The sequence below is a fragment of the Manis javanica genome, chromosome 13, assembly GCF_040802235.1.
Source record: "Manis javanica isolate MJ-LG chromosome 13, MJ_LKY, whole genome shotgun sequence".
In the NCBI taxonomy this organism is placed as follows: domain Eukaryota; kingdom Metazoa; phylum Chordata; class Mammalia; order Pholidota; family Manidae; genus Manis; species Manis javanica.
Genome location: NC_133168.1, coordinates 86,400,796 through 86,420,673, shown reverse-complemented (window position 1 = coordinate 86,420,673; position 19,878 = coordinate 86,400,796). Strand labels below are relative to the sequence as shown.

Genomic DNA, 19,878 nt, shown 5'->3' with positions numbered 1-19,878 from the left:
CACACATGCACAGGATGCCCATCCGTCCATTCAGACAGACACGCACACACAGAACATACATCTTCCCATTCAGACAGACAGACATACACACACAACATCCAGACACACACACATAACATACCCATCCTTCTATTCAGATAGATGTGCACATGCATGCACAAACATACACACACAATATCCAGACACACACATATACATAGGACACCCTCCTTCCATTCAGACAGTCACATGCACATACAACATCCAGACGTATGTACACAACACCCATACTTCCATTCAGAAAGATACCAAAAAAAACACCCATCCTTCCAGACAGACAGACACACACACACACACACAGGACACAACCTTCCACTTATACACATCCTTCCATTCACACATACATACTCACAAACACATACCACCCGTCCTTCCATGTACACACAGTCACACCAGAACACCCTCCCATGTACACACACACACACAGCTTGCTTCCTTATACACTCACACACCACATCCGTCTACATGCCCCCATGCTCACACACATACCCGCACTCTCAGACCACCCCACCGTACCCACCACACCCCTCCCAAGCAGCAGCCCCCCCCACTCTGCTCCCCACTCCACAGTTGTCCCCAGGAGGACTTCTACAGGCAGTCAGCTGGGCTGCCGTGGAGAACACCAATGCCCCCTGGCCCCTCCTCACAGAGCCCAAGTCTTAGGGCACACCTGGCCTTCAAGAAATCGTGGGGGAGGAGGGTGCTGCCAGGGGGCCAGGCACAGCTGGGATGCCACAGCTGGAATCCCCCACATTCCTCCCTGCCGGGGCTGCCCACCTGGTTGCAGCTGACAGCAGGTGTGTTCTGACAATGCAGGTGTCGGGGGGAGAGGAGAGGGAGGGAGGACCGGGAACCAGGCCCATGGTACTCCCTGGCTGGGGTAGGGGGTGGGGGGACTGAAACATCTGGACTCTGGCAGCTCTATCCTGGGCCACCAAAGGTGGAACCAGGCATTGCTGGGCTCCAGGGCAGTTGGACAGGCCTCTCAGGGGAGGTGCTGAACAGCTGGCCCACAAGACAAGTGGAGATCCAGGCTGTGGGTGCTGCCAGGGTGGGGAAGAGGGGTGCTCTAGGCCCTCCTGGTGGCCCTGAGGATCCCCTACTCTCTGAAAGGGTCTGATGCCTCCCCTGCCCAACCTAACAGACATGGTCTGTGCCCCAGGCCTGGGGATTCTAGCCTTTGCTTGCTGCCCCTACCCCAGACTGGGAGCTCCTAATGGGGTCTGGGCCTCAGGAGTTATATTCCCTGTTCCCGAGGCACTCCTGGCTGGACACCCGAGACCACGTCACACACGCACAAAATCACAAGACCCACATAGGCGTACTTGGACACACAGATACAATCCCTCCTCCTCTGGGGGATCATATAAAATACTGTGATCACACACAGACACAGGGGCACCCTGAGATACTGTCACACAGCCTTCCAGAGTAGCACACAGACACACAAACACACACACAGCCGCACAGAGAGTCCCATACAGACCTTCCCAGAGTGACACCGATAACACCCAGTCACACACAAAGGATCCCACCATCACATAGACCCCCACAGGGACTCAGACATACACCAACTTGCAAAGACACACCAACTTGCTCAAAGACATACTCAGGCACAGTTATACTCACCTCCAGATCACACACTGAGCCTAGTTACCCAGATACACACAGGGCTGCACAGTGCAGAGGACACAAAATCTCACACAGGACAGACTTACTGGACGCTCACAGGTGCTCTCAAAATCACCCATAGATGCAGCACACACAAAGACATACACCCCCCCACACACACACACTCAAGGACCCACAGACACACAAGATCACACATGGGTACAAACAGTTACACACATAGAAAGTTGGCCACTCCAACACCCAAAGACACCCACAAACTTCCCCAAACCACAAATGGGGACATGCAGGCCAGCCCGGGGCTATGCACAAGCCCCACAGCCATACACTCCCACATGCCCTGGTGCCACAGCCTGGCCAGGGTTGTTGTGGCAAAGGGAACCAGTTGGGGAAACGTTTCATTTGCAGCAGGCCAGACACCCACCCCACCTGCCCTGGAAACCTGGCGCTGGCTCCTGAATGGGGCCTCTGTCCTCTGCCACCGCCCCGCCAACCCGGGGAGTGGGTATCAGGGGGGTGAAGCCTGCTGCACTGTGTCCCTGGCCAAGCTGCAGGGCCCCCCCGGCCACATGCCAGGGCCCTGGCTGGAGTCCCCCAGGCCCAAGGAGCCCTCCCCACCCCGTGCCTGCTGCATCTGGAGGGCACACCCCAAACCCAGACTGCATGGGGAAGACAGATCCACTGGCACCGGATCTCCAGGTGCTCCTGTCCCAGGTGCATATGCATCCCCAGGCTGGGCAGCTGCTGGTCCTGTGCCACTAGGCCTTCCTCCAGCATGATGGCATGACAGCATGGCTGTATATGACAGCATGACTGAGGCTGCGACAGTGTCATTGTGTGTGGCAGTGTAGCCGGGCTCCCTGTGCAGCCTGTGGGGGTGGGGGTGGGGGTGGGGCAGTCACAGCCCCTTGGCTCCTGCCATCACACATGTTCGCTGTCACATGCATAGTGTCACTGTCACACCTTTGATCACACAGCCACGCACACAGCCACACAGTCTCCTAAGTCACACTGTCACACACAACTATACAGTCTCACATGCTGTCACACATAAGCATGCTGTCACACCTTCAGCCACACACAGAGCCACACTGTCACACCTTCAACCAGTGACACTGTCTATCACACCCTCAGCTGTGCTGTTACAGAAATACCATCACACCCTTAACGATTCTGGTCACACATGCCTCCAGCCTCATAGTGTCCCACGTCCTCACAGTTACCCTGACGTGTTGACCCTCACACTGCATCCACGTCACATTGACTTGCAGAGGGACACTGACATACTCTGCCTGGGGTCCCCTGCATCTGTGTTAGCCACGTGGCCACACAGAGTCACTGCCCCACTTGGTCACCAGGAGGGGAAGCAGAATGGGCCACTTCTTCCCCTGGGTGTGGCCACACAGCTGTCCCTAGATCAGTGTTTGGACCAAACCAATCACTCCAAGTACACAGCAATACACCCTCACTGTCAGGGTGTCACAGAGCAGGCAGCCAGCAGGTATGGGCCACTACAGAACTGCTCAAAGACACGCTAAAGACACATGTTCAGAGTTCCACTGTTGCAGGTGACAGGCACACATCTCACACTGCCACATGACACCCTCAGTCCCTGGACAGAGCTACAAAGAAACAGTGGGTGATAGTCATACCATGGTGACAAGGACATCTTGTCACACAACAGTCGCTCTCCCCAGTACCTGTCACAACATTGAGATAGCTCCTTAGCTGTCCCAACAAGCAGCTGGGCATGGTGACATAGCCCCCATGACAGCCACTAGGACCCATCCCAGGAGACTGGGACAGGCCCACACTGCATCCCCTCCCCTGTGCTGTCAGAGCATGGAGAATAGGGGAGAGGCGCTAATGGACGCGCAGCTGTAGGCAGTGGGTGCCAGCCCCCCACCTCATGAATATTCATCAGCCGGGGATCTCCTGAACCTGCGGGGAGTCCAAGGTCCCAGGCAGCTGGGCACCCCCTTCTGTGCCAGGAGGCCCTCAGGTGAGGCGGAGCTCAGCCAGGCCCCAGCAATCCTCGGAACCCACACCCAGTTCCACCACACACATGCACACATGACTGTGAACACAGACTCCCAGACACACAAACAGCAGCAACACAACTCACAACCACACCCAACAACATGGCCATCCACCATCCTACACACACACACACACACACACCACACACCAGGCATGTTAACATGGACACACACAGTCACGTGAACTCATAAGCTCACAGTCACACCCAAACCACACACATACCACACACAGCACGCAACTCAGGGACGTGTTAGCAGTCACATGACCACACGCAGATTACACCGATAAACCATCACACCCTGACTACATGGACACTTACTGTCACACATAGGCATGAAAATACACACACACACATATTTCCAACACATGGGCATACAATCACCTCCAAACTGCAAGCAACTATTTCTCATAAAACATCCACACAAGGGTGCAAACATGGACCCACATGTTCATACATATATTTCTACCAACTCTGAAATGCAAACTCACACAAACCTACCCCCAAAGAGTGAGCGCCTTCACCCGCCATTCCTCCCTCTCTCGCTCCCTTTCATACACATACACACACACACGCACACCGATCTCTGCCCATTCCTGATATTTTGCAAAAGGGGAAACTGAGGCACGGAGAGGCTGAAGGTCCCTCCTTCCCAAGGAGGACGGCGCCTCTTGACTCCTGGCGGAGGCTGCGGATGGGCGCCCCCTGCTGGTCTGGCCCCTTTCAGGGCGCGCGGGGCGGTGGCGCGCGGGGCGGGCACGCGCCTGACGTAACCATGGCATCCTCCTGGCCCGCGCGGCCCGCGCGGGGAGGGCGGGGCGGGCGCGTTGCCATGGCGCCGACGGGCCGCCTGAATGGGGCATTGTTAGCCGCGGCGCCCGGGCAGGGCTGTCCCGGACCCACCCGGACCCACCCGGCCCTACAGAGACGGGAAACCGGGCGGGGAGAGACAGAGATGGGGAGGAACAGAGACACAGGGAGAGATAAGAGATGGGAGAGGCCTGTAAGATGGAGAGAAATGCACAAACGAGGAAGGACGGACAGAAGGACAAGGAGAGGCGGGGGTGGGATTGAGAAATCTGGGGTGGAAGGCCAGCCAGCCTAGGCCCACGGAGCCCACTGTGCCCGGGCTGTGCCTGGCGGCCAGATGAGGCCGCGGGCCAGGACCTGCAAAGTCATGAGACGCTGAGCGGGCGGAAGAGACCCAGCCATCGGGAGACCCAGAGAGCTGGAGGGTCAGAGTTACCCAGGAAGGGAAGGAAGGGGATGCTCCCAGGGCCTCTGGTGCCCCCACCCCGGAACCTTCCCCGCTCCTCTTTGGACAACACTCTCCAAAGTCACACCTGTTCCCTGCATATCTTCACACACCCGCTAACAGGATACCACCACCATGGGGACCTAGTCTTCAGGAACACTGCTCCAGACCCTCCGAGACACCCTCATGGACGCAGCGACACCTGCAGATACATCGCAGACATCCAGTGACACAGACATGTCAGTCAGACACACCCATCTGACAGGGACTTCTAGGCCACACCAGATTGACACTCACTGTCATAGATAAGGCCTCATAGATGCCCTGTCACTTGAGGACCCTGCCAGACACTCATGGCCACGCACTATCCCATGGGCTCATACTCCACGGAAACACAGTCACATGTGCCCGCCAGACCCATGGTACCCTGTGACACCTGCACACGTTTTCCTATGCTCAGTGACAATTCTGAGGACATACGCACCTTCTGCCAGGTGTGACCCATGGACCGGGTGCCCTGTCTCCTGGTCCAGATTAGGGGTCTGTAGGGGCTGGTTCAGTTCTCCATGCTTGACAGACAGAGCATCAGTCACCAGTGGAGACTGGGAAGGGAGGGGCAAGAGACGAAGCCCCGCCCTCTCCCCCTCAAGCCAGGGTCAAGCCAGGCTAGGGCGGTCCCCTAACTCCTCATAGTCTGGGTCAACTTGGCCCAAACCTGGACCAAGGGTGTCCCCTGGTGGCTATGTACGGTCTCTGCACTCACCAGGTCAGGGGCTGGTGAGCTGCCCAGTGGCCCAGCCTAAATAAAAGGGCAGAGAGAACAGGCCCAGGCTCAGCACACAGCCTGGAGATTGGAAGTCAGGGTCTTGAAAGGAGAACCCAGACCTGAATCCAGAGTCTGGAATCCAAATTCCTGAATCCAGAATCCAAATCGAGATTCCCAGGAATCCAATCTAGAATCCAGATCCAAGAACTCAGGACCCACACACTAAAATCCAGGTCCAAGTGCCCAGTATCCAGAACCCAGGATCCAGAATCCAAACCTCTAGATCCTGTCTGCCAGAATCTCGAATTGAGGAGCTAGAATCCAGATCCAAGAACCCAGAGCCCACAGCCCTCCTCAGAGCCAGCCCCCTGTGTTCTCTGAGCACAACCCCCCCCAGATTATAGCCCAGGAAGAAGGGCGTGTGGGGGCAGGAACAAACAGAAAGAGCAGGACAGGGGCCCCACAGTGACCATAGAGCCTCTCCAGCTGCTGCCCTATGCGAGCACACACACACACACACACACACACACACACACACACACACACACTTCAACAGGATCTTACCCACAGAGCCATACCCCCAAACACACAGCCTGAGACCATCATACATATCATACACAACTATACACACACCCTGAGACAGACCATCACCCCGAGACACCTGGAACAGCACGCCACATGCTTCTCTCCCACTGCACGGATACATGTTCACCTGTGCACCCACACCATCTCAGGGCTGGCTCTCATCCTCAGCCATCCCACCAAGCTCAGACCACACCCAGAGACGCACAAAAACCCACAACTCCTTGCCCTGCAAACAGATACACTTGCAGAATTGTGGAGGTTGACACAAGCGTGCATGCGTACACACACACACACACACACACACACACACACACACACACACATGAACTCCCCCAAGCACTGAGAAGCCCCATGCCTTGGCAGCCATGCAGCCCCTGGGAACAGGACCCCTGGGAAGGGGCTCACCGCACACCCCCTCATGCCCACCCCAGCCCTCCCCTGCCTGGCTGGCTGGCGGGCTTTAATACAGATGCCAAACTCATAATTGTAACTGAGGGTGACAGGGTCACCTTGAGCCCCAGATGCTCATGCGGTGACAGATGGCGTTGGCAAACCTGATTAGCGGCCCCTGTGCCAGCGCCTGTGGCACCTGCATCTCCCGCCCCTCCCCCGCTCCCCCAGCACTCATTACCCACCCATTACTGGGCCTGGGGAGCGGGGATGGGGGCTGGTTGGCACTGCCCAGGAGGGGGCAGGGACTCTGGGCGCCCCCCACCGCACCAAGGTTCCCAGCTGGCTCCCTGGCTGGCAGGAGGTGGGCACAGCTGAAGATGGGGGGAAATCAGGGGCCTCCTGCCTGCCAGAGAGGGGTGCCCGCAGTGCCAGGGTTGAGCTGCCCACTCTGACATCACCTGATCACCTGGGGGTTGGCACAGATTTTTGGAGGGAGGAGAGAGAATGCACCCCCCATGAGCCCCTCATGACCCTCCCACCTCCCCAGGGCCCTTGGAGCAGAGCCTTGGGAGCTGCCTGCCTGGCCTGTTCCCACCCTTCTGTGCAGGCCTGTGGGGTCAGAGGTCGCGGGCTCCCACGCCCTGCTGGCCCATCTGTTTCCTCGTGTCCCCTCCTCCTGCTCCCCTCACCTGGGGCCTTCCTTCCTGAGGCAGGAAGAAGGCTGAGAGGGGCCCGGCTGCTCCCCCACCCCTGCGCTCCGGGGGGCATTTGGAGGCAACCCTGACAGCACCACATGTCCCGGTGTCTGTGCCAGACGGTCCCATCTGCTAGGGCCCTGGTTCTAGCTGCCCGAAGCCAGGCTGGCCTCGCCCGCCGCAGCCCCTGTGCCCAGCTGAGGGAGCACCCCCAATACCTGCACCACAGCACAGGGCCACCTGCTCCCAGGTTGGGAGAAAACACAGCCCACACACAGCTGGGTTTGCCAACCTTTATGGTTCTTGTGGAATGCCACACTAGGCATGGGGCTGGGTGGGGACGGGTTTGGGGGAAAGAGGGGCATCTCGGAGCATGTGGGTCCTGCCATTGACTTGGGGAGCCCAGGTCTTTCTGAGCAGCTGTCTGACCCCCTGCCTTGGTTTCTTGGGGTCTCAGGCTGGAGGAAGCACCACGTCTCCTGGTCTGGGTGGGGCCATCTGTCCTCCCCGCTGCGGAAGTGTGTCTTTGACTCATTCTATGAGAGTTCCAGCCTGGGGGTTAAAAGTGGGCACCACACAGTCTGAATGCTGGCTCTGCCACTTACTGTTGTGTGATCCTAGTGAGTGGCTTTGACTGTTGGGTCCTCAGTTTCCTTCTCTGTGATACCAACCCCTATCTCACTGGGCTGCTCTGTTTTAGTTCATGTGAAAAGCTTAGTGCAGGGCCTGGCAAACTGAGAATTCAGTAAGTGTGTGGTGTGACTATGAATGGTCTCCCCCATGGCTGGAGCTGTGCCTGGTGTCCCCAGAAGCAGGACGAAGTTTCTGGAGATCTGTCTGGTTGCCCCTGTGTCTCTGGTCTCTACCCAGCATGCATGATCTGGGTCAGCGTCTTCCTTGGCCATCTCCCCTCTCTGAAGTGAGTGTATCTGTGTTTCTGTCCATCATGTTCAGATCACACCTTTGGGCTACAGTGACACTCCTCAACCAGCACAGTGGACATCTTCACCCGCCGTCGGGAGACTGGGCTGCCCGCCCAACACCACAGGACCACGGGCACCCGGCGCTTGCGAGCAGGCGCACAGCTGTTGCAGAGGACGAGTGGGGCCGGGCCCAAGCCGGGGACGTAGAGGGAGGAACAGTGGCCAAAGCAGAGGTGATTTTGGAGGTGGACGGCCGTGCATCCGCGCTGGGAGAACACCTGGGGCCGGAGTCAGGGAGACGGGTTAAGGGCAGAGGAGTGCAGGGTCAGAGTGGTGAGAATAAACGCCCATCTGTTTTCACCCACCTTGAGATGCATGGATGCCTGGGTTCAAATCCTGATTCTGCTAGCTGCTGGCTGTGTGACTCAGTGTAAGCTACTCAACCTCTCTGGACCTCAATTTCCTCACCAGGAAAATCATCAAAGCTCAACCAGGTAAAGAAGACACCACTATAGGCCTTTCAACAGAGAGGATTAATACAAGGAAGGACTGCTCCTTCCAGGCAGGCCACCATGACAAGGTAGCCTGGGGATTGGCACCAGCAGGAAGCCACTGCCATCTCTAGGGATGAGTGAGAGCGGGAAAGGGTGGTATTACAGGTGCCCCAGGGCAGGGAGGCTAAACAGAAAGCCTTTAACCCTCTGCCTGGCACACAGTCGGTGCTAAATAAATGTTAGTTCCTCCTATGATGCCCTCCAACTAAGTGGAGCCGTCAGCTTGCCCCCAGATCATTGCCCTTCTCTGTTTAAACCCCCTAGTCCTCCCTTCTCCGCCCTAACTTGCCCCCTCCCCCTCCCACACTTGGTCCCAGCCACCCCTCCAATATACTCACTGTTGCTCCAATACAGCAGACCCACGCCTCCCTCCAGCGCTTTGGCCCTGCTGTACTCCCCTCCTGGGCCACTCTTCCAGACACCCTCCCACTAGCTCATTCGACCTCGACCTCATCGTAAAAGCAGCCCCCAGGGAAATGTCGCCCCCTGGTGGTCTCTCTTCTCACCCGCCAAATCTCTCTTGGTGTGTTCAGAGCCATTTGTAGTTAAATCTCTTCGGGGTTTCTTTCACTGTTCCTCTCTCTCCCAGAATCTAAGCTTTCTGGAAACAGGGACTTTCTGTGCCTTTTGCTTATGGGTGTAGCTGCAGCAAGTGCATCACCTCCAAAGCTGCCACGTCCTGAACCCTAACATCAGGCCTGGCCCACGCTACTCACCTTAGGCGAACTCCCTCCTTCCCCCCAGTGCTGAGAGGCTGGAGCCATTATGATTCCCACTTACAGATGAGGAAACTAAGGCTCAAAGGGGTCCCTTGCCTAAGGCCACACAATTGTTCAGGGGGCTGCTCAGACTTAGAGCACCTTTGCGCCACCCCCACCTGCTGGGGAGGCATTTGCAGGTCTGTGAGAGGGCATGCAGCTGGATCTCAGGCCCCAGGTCTGATGCAGCATGCCAGCTGTGCAGGGCAACCTAGGCAGGAGTCAGGCCAAGGCAGCTGATCCAGGATTCAGTGCAGGTTCGCTGAATGAATAACAAGCCAAGGGGTCTTAGGAACTCATGTCTTGCTGGACATGGTCCCAGACACTTGGCAGAAGTCTCGACTATTATTAATTCTATTTTGCAAAGGTGGGAACTGAGGGTCAGAGAAGGGAAGCCATTTGCCCTGAGTCACACAGAGATCAGCAATTAAGGCAAACTTGAACCCAGGTACACCTGGTACCTGGTGCACCAAAGCCTGGGCCATAAACAATACATGATATGCATTCCTACAGCCTTTATAGAACACCAACTGAATGCTTATCCCTACACCCATCTCATTCAGACTTCCCAATAGCTCCTGGGAAGCAAATACCACTACTATTTACTATTCAGCATTCATTCAACAAACCCTGACCACACCACTGTGTGCCTGGCTGTGTTCTAGATTCTGGGGACAGGGATACAGAAGTGAATAAGGCATAAAAATCCCTTCTTTGGTGGAGCAGACATTCTAGTGAGGAAGAAGTGATGAATGCAATCACAAAATCCATTTCCTACACTAGGTGATGATGTGTACTATAGCGAGAAATTAAGGAGAACAAGAGGAACTGGGTGGGAGGTGGTGCATTTTTTAATAACATTCAGGTAAAAAACCTGAAGGAGGTGAGAAAAGGAGCCATAGAATGTTGACAGGGCAGCGGGTGGGGTGCAGGGATGCTAGAGTCAATGGGAGCAACCAGTGCAAAGGTCCTGAGGGAGACAGAATGCTGGTGTGTCTGGGAAAAAGTAAGGTGGCCAACGTGCCAGGAGTGAAGTAGGAGAGAGAATAGAAGGAGGTAAGGACACAGACACAAAAGGCAGAGCTTGCAGGGCTTGTTGGCCTCGGGGAAGACTTTGGCTTCTTCTCTGAATGATGTGGGAGCCATAGAAGGTTCTGAGTAGAGGATGGAGGGGCTCTCAAGTGCTCATGGGCACCCCCTGGCCAATAAATAGAAAAATATATTTGGAGGGGGGTGTGGCCATAGCAGAAGCTGGGAGACAGGATGGAGGCATGGTCTCAGTAAGAGGCTTATGCCCCATTTCCCATTTTATAAGAGAGGAAACAGGTGCTGAAACCCAGCCCTCTCCTTCCCCCACCCACCCTCACCTGAATGAAGGGCACAGCTTTGCACATCTCCAGGGCCACTTCCTGTGGGTCCAGTGGCAGAGACATGGTAGCAGCCACCTCCTGCCCATGCTGCAGGGCACCTGTCCCCAGCCTCCTGGTCTTCTGCAAGCCCAAGAAAGTCTTCCAGGTGCCAATAGAGGAGGATGGCAAGAGGGAGGCTGGGGCCCCTTGGCCTAGAGCCCAGGACTGATTGGCAGCAGCCCAGGGCTGGGGTGAGGGATCCTGGGGTCCAGGCCTCCCAGAGCCTGTGGGTAGCTGGGCCCCACTGAGCAGGCTCAGGAGAGTGGCCAGCTGGCTGAGGAGCATCTGTCTGTCCATCTGCCTGTCAGTCTGTCTGAGAATGGGCTCAGGGTCCCAGACAGTCGACCCTGCTGTCTGGCTAGTGCAGTTTGACCCTTCCAGACCCCCTTTTAATGGCTTGCCCTTTGCCTGGGAGCCTGGGAGTCTCCTCTGCTAAACCCACAATGGGGAGGAGAGTAAACCCAAACTTGTTGGGTTCCCACCCCTCCCCCCAGCCTGGTGGGGGGCCTGGAAAGGCAGCCTGGTATGTGGGCTGTGGGGACCTGGAAAGGCAGGTCTAGAGGCAGGGACTCAGAGGCACTGAGGGACTCCTTTCCAGGTCCAGGGCCCCATTCAACCATTTAGCAAAACCAGACCATGCAGCCAGTCTTCTGGGGTTTCAATCCCAGCACTGTACCTTTCTGGCTGTGCAACGTCTGTCAAGTCCCTTAACCACTCTGGACCTCAGTTTCCTCTTCTGTAATATGGGGGTAATAACAGTCCCTCCCGGGTAGGGTGTTCTGAGGACTCGAGAACATTTACATAAGAGCCGAAAATAGACGCTGATACATACTAGCAGCATGAGTAAGCTATGATTAACATCATTGGTGTTGTTTTTCTCGTTAGCACCTATTAGAGGCCAGACACAGTTCTGAGCTCTGGATACAAGGGAGCAAGATAGAAAATGGGTCCTTGCTGCCACCGGTTTTACACCGTAATACAGGAAACAGACAATACAACGTAAGTAAGATGATTTCAGAGCCTTAAGTGTTAAGATATTTAAATAGGATGCGCCTTAGAGATGTGGGGGCGGGGCTTCTGCCCCCAAGATGGTCTGGGAAGGCCTTCGTGAGGAGGTGACATTTTTGCAGATCCCTGAGGCGTTGTTGGTGGCGGTGGGAACGTCCTGCTGGGGGGGTGGAGGTCGGAGTGCTTCCAGCACATAAAGGGGTGGGAGCCGCGTCCCAGGCTTCGGGGTCCCGGCGCCTCCGCGGCCCCCACCTCACACCCAGGTGAGGAGCTGCGGGCCGCGGGGCGGTGAGAAGCCGCGGCGCCAGTCCTTCCCGGACCCCTCCCCCAGCTCCCGGAGCGGCGAGGGCGATGGGGTGCGCTCGCCCTCTGGCGGCAGCTCTAGGGACTGCATGGAGGCTGCGTCCAGGACACCTATCTCCGGGACGCCCCACGGGCAGGTGCGCGGATGCCTCCCATTCACCCGGTCACATCCGAAGTCCTGAGCCCCAGTCTGCCCTTCCTCTGTTCAGTAGACCCAGCTTATGGCAGCTTAGTCCTACCAGGTGCTAAGGAAGGGAAACTTTGGAGCATCCTTGACCCCATCTTCTTCTTTGACTGACCCCCCCCCAATCTGATAAGACAGCAAGTCCCATACCCTCCAGAATCTACCCAGAATCTGCCTACTTTTCACTCCCTTCTTGGTCCCACACATGAAAACGAACCCCATTATCTCCCACCCGAACCAGTACAGGCAGCCCCTCAGCCCTGGTACCCCAGCTCCCGCCTCCTCCCCCTAAAGCCTGTAACCTTCGCAGCAGCCCGAGGGCGCCGGCGAGCACCTGAGCCCGCGCAGGCACCCTCTGACTCAGAACCCTCCAGGGCTCCCACCTCACGTGGGGATAACAGCCGAAGTCCTCCCTGCAGCCCCCCAGGCCTCATCCTGTCTGTTCCCATCACCTCCCACCCTCGTCTCCCGACCCTCTTCCCCTTTTTCACTCCCTCCAGCCACACGCGCCTCCACGTTGTCCTCTAGCTTCACTAGGCAAAATCCCAGGACTACATAGCTGCCTGTACAAGGCCGCAGAAGCTCTTTTTCAACATAGATTCAAGAAAAAGTTCAGTTAAAAAACTTAAGAATGGAGCGTCTATTAGACGCTGACCTTCTGGGGAGAAAGAAATGAGAATCTACAACTAAGGTTTACTTGTATTTGTATTTACAGTTTACATGTATTTGCATATTGAAAGGAGCAGCAGGATTTTCCTTTTGGGCAGATGAGATGGGGAGAGGCTTCCCTTTGGAGTTTAAAAATGGTTTTAACCAGGGGCTCTCTTGTCCCCTCCGGAGCTCTATTCTCTCACTTTATTTCTAAATAAAAGCCTGTACTTTGCTCTCCTAAAAAAAAAAAAAATGGTTTTAACTATGCAGAAAGAAACTTTAAAAGGCACAGATGAAAGCTTTCTATACTCTTGTTTTGCCCCCCGCTTTTTAAGTGAATATGTCAGGTATTCAAGTAAGTATAGATAAAAATATAACAAACACCCCTGTACACATTACCCCAATTAAGAAATAAAATATCACAGATATGAAAACTGGCTCTATATTTGTCCCTAATCTCTGAATAGGCCAACTGATTCAGAAAACATGTCAAATTTGTTGCACTGTTGAAAACAATATACATAGTATCATAATGTATATACATCCTTTCAACTTTCATCTGCCTTTCACTTCATGTTCCTTGATTTTTCTCTGCTGAAAACTGTCCCATTGTATATATCTAGCCCAAATGTATTTCTTCATTATCCAATTTCTAAGCATCACAATCCTGCAAGGAATATTCTGCAACATGAATCTTTTACACTTACTGTATCTGGGAGTTGGCTCCGAATCAGTGGTTCACATTCTTGGCTGCACATTATAGTCACTTTGACTTGGGGAATCAGTACCCAGACTCTGCTCCCCAATCAATGACATCGGAATCTCTGGGGATGGGACCCAGGCATTAGTGTTCTTTTTTTTTTTTTTGGCATTATTGTTTTTAAAAAACACTTCTGGCGGCTGTGAACCTCTGGGCTGTTTCTTGATACATATACAGCAGTAGGTCTCAAACATGAACATGCATTGGCTCAAGGCTCAAGCCTGGAAGACTGCCACACAGATCACTGGGCCCCTTCCACAGAGTACCTGATCCTGGGATGGAGCCTGCTTTTCTAGCAAGTTCCTTGGTGGTGGTAATGCTGCTGGCCTGGGGACCACACTTTAAGAGCCACAATGTAGAATCAGCCCTTATTCTTTTTAAACACATATAGTATTACATGTAGTATAATGTAGTTATTACACATATAGCACAGCATAGTATTCCATCCTGTGGATATTCAGTAATTTCTTTAACCAGTTCTCTATTTTTGAATACTTGGGTTATTAAAAAAAATTCCCTGCAATGGAATATCATTAGCTATAAAAAGGAATTAAGTACTGTATTAATTTTCTGGGGCTGCCATAACAAAGTACCACTGCCTGGGGAGCTTAAATAACAGAAATGTATTTTCTCACAATTCTGGAGGCTGGAAGTCCAAGATTAAGATGTCAAGGGGTGGTTTCTCCTGAGGCCTCTCTCCTTGGCTTGTAGATCTTCTCCCTGTCCCCTCACCCAGTCCTGTGTGTGTGTGTCCAGATTTCCTTTTTATAAGGACACCAGTCATACCAGGATGGGGCCCACCCTAATGACTTCATTTTAACTGAATTACTTCTTTAAAGACCCTATTTCTAAATATGGTCGCATTCTGAGGTCCTGAGAGTTAGCACTTTTAACGTAGGAATTTTAGGGAGACACAACTCAGCTCAGAGCAACTACCAATACTTGTTACAATATGGATAAACCTCAAAAACATGTTAAGTCAAAGAATTCAGACACAAACCATCACATGTTGTATGACTCCATTTATATTAAATGTCCAGAATAGGAAAACCTGTAGAGATAGAGCACAGATTGGTGCTTGCCAGGGGCTGGGAGAGGGGGAATAGGGAGAGACTGCTTAATGGGTATGGAGTTCCATTGTTGGGTGATGATAATGTTCTAGAACTAGATAGAAGGGGTGGTTGCAGAACATTGTGAATGCAGTAAATCCATTGAATCGTTCACTTTAAAATGATTAATTTTATATTGCATTTTACCTCCAATTAAAGCCTGCCTTCAGAGGCCCCTCCCTGCCATGGCCATTTGGCATCTGCTGTGTACGGAGCCCCAGCCAGCAGATGAAACTCAGCCTAGGCTGGTTTGATATCAGAGTGCCTATTCTTAACCTCTAGGTTGGTGTTTCTCAGAGTAGTTCCCAGATTTCCTGGACTGGTAGGAAACTGCAGCTCAGAAGTTCCACACCTGCTGCCTATCAGCCCCTCTCCTTCACTTACATTGTAATTATTTGTGTGTCTCACCCACAAGACTGTTAGCTGTTTGAGGTCAGGGAAGACTTCTTCTTTCTGTGTCTTCAAAGGTCCAAGGGGTGGAGGAGGTGACCACCGAGTTAAACAAGAATGACAAGAAAGAACCTACCATGTAAGATCCTGGGAGATGGTTCAGTCAAGTTAATGCAAAGGCCCTGAGGCCAGTGCAGGTCAGGGAACAGGTGGCCCCTTGTATTGCCAATGGGTTTCAGCCCCAGGCAAGTTCGCTATGGATTCAATGTGACCAAAGAAATTGACAGCAAAACGTTCTTGGGGTGAAAGGGTTATACCCAACTTTATTTCCAGGTGGCAGGTCAGTCACTAAAATCCCATTCGCCCAGAGCAAGTCTGTATGCAGCAAGCCAGTCTTTGCCTCTGGGCCCCTCTGTCCACAGGGCCGTCCCACACAGCCATCCTCTGGGCCTCTGTCCTCGGCGCTGCCACCACTCCAGCCTCTGCTCTGCTCTCCTGCAGCCTTACAGCCGTGCCACCGTATCCCACCCAGAGCACTGGGCGGAGCTCTTTATAGACAGTCAACAGCAATGTATTGCCCACAGGTGTGCAGTGAGCTAGTCGACCAGGGCCAGGTGAGAATCCTGGCCACAGGAACTCTCATGTTATCCACACCCCTTCTACCTCCTAAGGGTTTTCCTGCTCCTACAAGTCACCCTACTCAATGTCTCTTCAGCTCAGCAGCTGGGGGAGGATCATAAATCATATACATCAACTCCTCTGCTCAAGGACCTCCTTTGGCTCCCCACTGCCTTAGAATAAACCTTCACCTTGGCTTATAATGCCTGTATGACTGGCCGCTGCTTAATGCTCTTCACTTCACCTCCTCCTCAATTCTCTTCATTTACAGGACCTCAACCACACCATCTGTCCCTCAGCAAATCCTGGGGAGGAACTTGGATTTGTTGAGTACCCCAGAGAAACTTCCCTGTGGGCACATGAGGACACAGACAGACAGGCTCACTGCAGCATCACTTCTGCAATCAGGAAAAATTGGAAACAAAGGTCCATCAAAACAGTCTGACAGAATAATTGTAGTTTATTGATACCATGGACAAAAATGAGCACATTTTTTTCATACTTTTTTTTTTTTTACCATGAAGCACAGTAAGAAATACATTTTACACTGTGAACCAGAGGTAGTAAATTGTACTTCCCAAAGAGGCCTCAACAGTATGTCCCATTCTATATGCTCTACATAAATCCTTTGCCTGTGACCTTGACAGTGTGGCTTTGACAATCCTTCTATTAAGCAATAAGGTCTCTGACCCCTTCCCTTGAACCTAGATAACCTTTGGCTCAACCAATAGATACAGATGGAAATGACAGCATGTGACTTCCGAGGCTCAGTTAGAAAGATGTCATGCACTTCAGCCTTGTTTACTTGGGACCAAGCTGCCGTGTTGTTGAGCAAGCTCAAACTGGCCCCTACTGAGAGACCACTGTGTAGATATTCCAGCTGAGCTCTGGCCAGCATCCCCCAGAAAACATGAATGAATGAAAATGCCTTCTAATGATTCTGGTGGCCAGGCATCAAGTCAACTCAACTTTAAATTCTTCCCAGCTGTAGACTGCATGTAACAGAGACAAACTATCCATGCTGTGCCCTGCCCAAATTCCTGATCGACAGAATCCATGAGCATAAGAAAAATGGTTGGTTGGGGAAGGTTTGTTAGCATCAACTGCAACTGGAACCCTAGTATATACATACACGTATATATGATGGAAATAAAAGTTTTGCCAAACAATATTTACCTTTCCACATGTGATACAGTCAGGTATTTTTATGCTATTCTATTTTTGTGTTAAAAAGTAAACACTGTACACCCACGTTCATAGGAGCATTATTCACACTAACCAAAAGGTGGAAGCAGCCCAAGTATCTATCAGTGGATGAATGGATAAACAAAATGTGGTAAATACATATGATGGGATATTATTCAGCTTTAAAAAGGAAGGAAATTCTGACCCATGCTACAATGTGGATGAACCCTGAGGACACTAACAGTCACAATAGGACAAATAATTATGGTGTCACCTAGATGAGGCCCCTAGAAGAATCAAATTCATTGAGAAAGAAAGTAAAGTGGTGATTACTAGGGCCTGGAGGGGCAAAAAATGAAGAGTTAATGTTTAACGGGGACAGTTTCTGTTTTGCAAGATGACAGAGTTCTGGAGATGGATGGTGGGGATGGTCGCACATCAGTATGAATATGCTTCATGTCACTGAATAGTACACTTAAAAATAGTCATGATGCTAAGTTGCATGTGCGTTTTGTCAGGATTTTTAAAACAAACAGTTATTAAATTAAAAAAAAAAAGAGGAAAAGGTTTGTATGACTCATTCTTCCCAATTGTAAACCTGGAAAGAAGGAACAAAATATGTACTGGTGTAATCCATCTCAGTGATTTCCTGAATCAATAATGGGCCCTGTGACCATCCCCCAACAAAACGAACACAGCTGCACAGCATGTACAATAAACCTACAGGAATCTCTGTGGAAATATCTGAAAATGTCTGGAAAGCATGAGGTTGAGGGAGAAAAGGTGCAAACTAATATGCTCAGGATACCATTTATGTAAATTGTTTAAAAATATATATACTGCATATTGTTTCCTTAGACTCCAGATAAGTAGCAAATGCATAAAGACTGGTCATGAAAGAATAAGCTAATGTCAAAATAAGCTTTACTCCTGAGAAGGGGAGAGAAGGCAAGGGGTGACTTGGCAGCTGGAGGCCTTATTGTCCTTGGAGGCTTTTGTAGTAGGGGTCAAGTTTTATTAAAAGGATCTTTTCTTTACTGAGTACAGAGTCCTTCTTTTTTTACATTTTTATATTGAGGTATGTACAGTAAAATGTACAAATCTTAGTGTACTACTTAATGAATCTTGACAGGTATATAAACTCATGTAACCATCACCCAGATAAGATATCAAACATTCTCACTAATTCTCCCCCCTTCAAAAAGGAATTTAAAAAATGATCTGAAGCAATCGAGCCAAAATGTTGGTACTTGTTAAACCTGGGTAATGGCATGAGTGGAAGGGACTCTTTCCTCTGAGTGAAATAATCCATTAACACTGTAAATAAGTAAGTATAAAGGAGCTCTGTAGGATACATAGACACTAACACAGGAGTGGGGAGGGGTTCAGACAGGGAAGAGGGAGGAAGGGAGATAGGTGGAAGGCTGCTCACTATAATCCTTTTCGTTGCTTGTACTTTAATTTTCTAAATTGTGAAACATAGTAAATCTACAGGAAAGTGTGCAACTGACACATATACAACTGAAAGAATCGTTATAACTCAGGCATCACTGTAGCCAGATCAAGAAGTCACATCAAATGTGGTCCAGTTAGAGAAAAGCAAGCAGTACAGAAACACCCAGCTCAATGATGTGTTACAAAATGACTGCCCTCCCCTGCTGCACACCACCACCACCCACCCCCTGCCATGCCACTGACACCCAGATGTTCCCTTATCCCACCAGAGGCATCCCACCCCAGCTCCAGAATGACCACTGCCTCCCTTTTCTTATCATTGACCCCTTAAGGTGTGCATCCCTTACATCACCAGGATTTTTCAACTTTACATAAAAAGGACAATTAGTGTAAATTTTATGCAATGAAAAACACTCCTTTATGAAAAGAAATCATTTGGGCCCTGCTTCCTTTGTTGCATAGGATGTCTGTGACAATCACCCACGTGAGCAGCTGTGATTTCTGCTCTTGCAATTCTGTGCAGTATTCTGTTGGCTGAAACATCAAAACTTAGGTATCCATTATACTGCCGATGAACTTGGGTGCGTGCGTCGTTTCCAGCTTGGAATTGATATGTAAGATACACATGGTGTTGCTATGAACTGTGAACAACCTTGTCAAGGCTTCCTGGTTTGCTGAGCAAACTGCAATTCATTGTGTGTGTGTGTGAGAGAGAGAGAGAGAGAGAAAATATATATAACATTGACCATTTTAAAGTGTACTGTTCAGTGGCATTAAGCACATTCACATTATGGTGCAATCACCCCACCATCATCTCCAAAACTTCACCATCCCAAATAGAAACTCTGTCCCATTAAGCAGTAATTCCCATTCCCAGGCTCAGCCACCCCTGCCAACAACTATTCTACTTTCTGTTTCTATGAATTTAAGAACGCAGAGGTACTTCATGTAAGTGGAATCATACAAAGAATCCTTTTGCAACTGGTTTACTTCATTCAGCATAATGTCTTCCAGGTTCACCCATGTAGTGGCATAGGTTAGAATTTTCCTCCTTTTTAAAGCTGAAATCCTTTTTAAAAAAATAGTGTTTAGTTTCTGCACCCAGACATTTTAAACATTTTAAAATAGAAGAAATTAAAAAGCATATCACCTCGCACCAGTTAGGATGGCC

At 51.6% G+C, this 19,878-nt stretch overlaps 1 protein-coding gene and 1 long non-coding RNA gene across 3 annotated transcripts in view; one reads left to right on the top strand and one right to left on the bottom strand.

Annotated features, from left to right (window-relative positions):
- Nucleotides 1-16,705, top strand: part of LOC118973187 (uncharacterized) — a 35,316-nt gene extending 18,611 nt beyond the window's left edge. The window contains exons 2-4 of one of the 2 annotated variants that reach the window (XR_005062428.2): nt 8,355-8,556; nt 11,930-12,043; nt 16,339-16,705. This is a non-coding gene — a long non-coding RNA (uncharacterized lncRNA). Of the gene's footprint in view, nt 1-8,354; nt 8,557-8,709; nt 8,818-11,929; nt 12,044-16,338 lie in introns of those variants that run through there. The other variant, XR_012124416.1, reaches the window with a different exon arrangement.
- DAND5 (DAN domain BMP antagonist family member 5) lies at nt 8,356-11,329 on the bottom strand. Its single transcript, XM_017664550.1, has 2 exons — nt 11,003-11,329; nt 8,356-8,601 (listed from the first exon to the last, which is right to left on the bottom strand). Exons 1-2 carry the CDS (start codon nt 11,327-11,329, stop codon nt 8,356-8,358), a joined length of 573 nt encoding a protein of 190 aa, XP_017520039.1.
- Nucleotides 16,706-19,878: the final 3,173 nt, after the last annotated feature.

Excerpts from the sequence above, each read along its gene's own strand:
- DAND5 (XM_017664550.1), bottom strand. The coding sequence starts at position 11,329 with ATGCTCCTCAGCCAGCTGGCCACTCTCCTGAGCCTGCTCAGTGGGGCC. Across the intron at positions 8,602-11,002 it reads AAGCTGTGCCCTTCATTCAG|GTGTTCTCCCAGCGCGGATG; the intron begins GTGAGGGTGGGT and ends CTCCGGCCCCAG.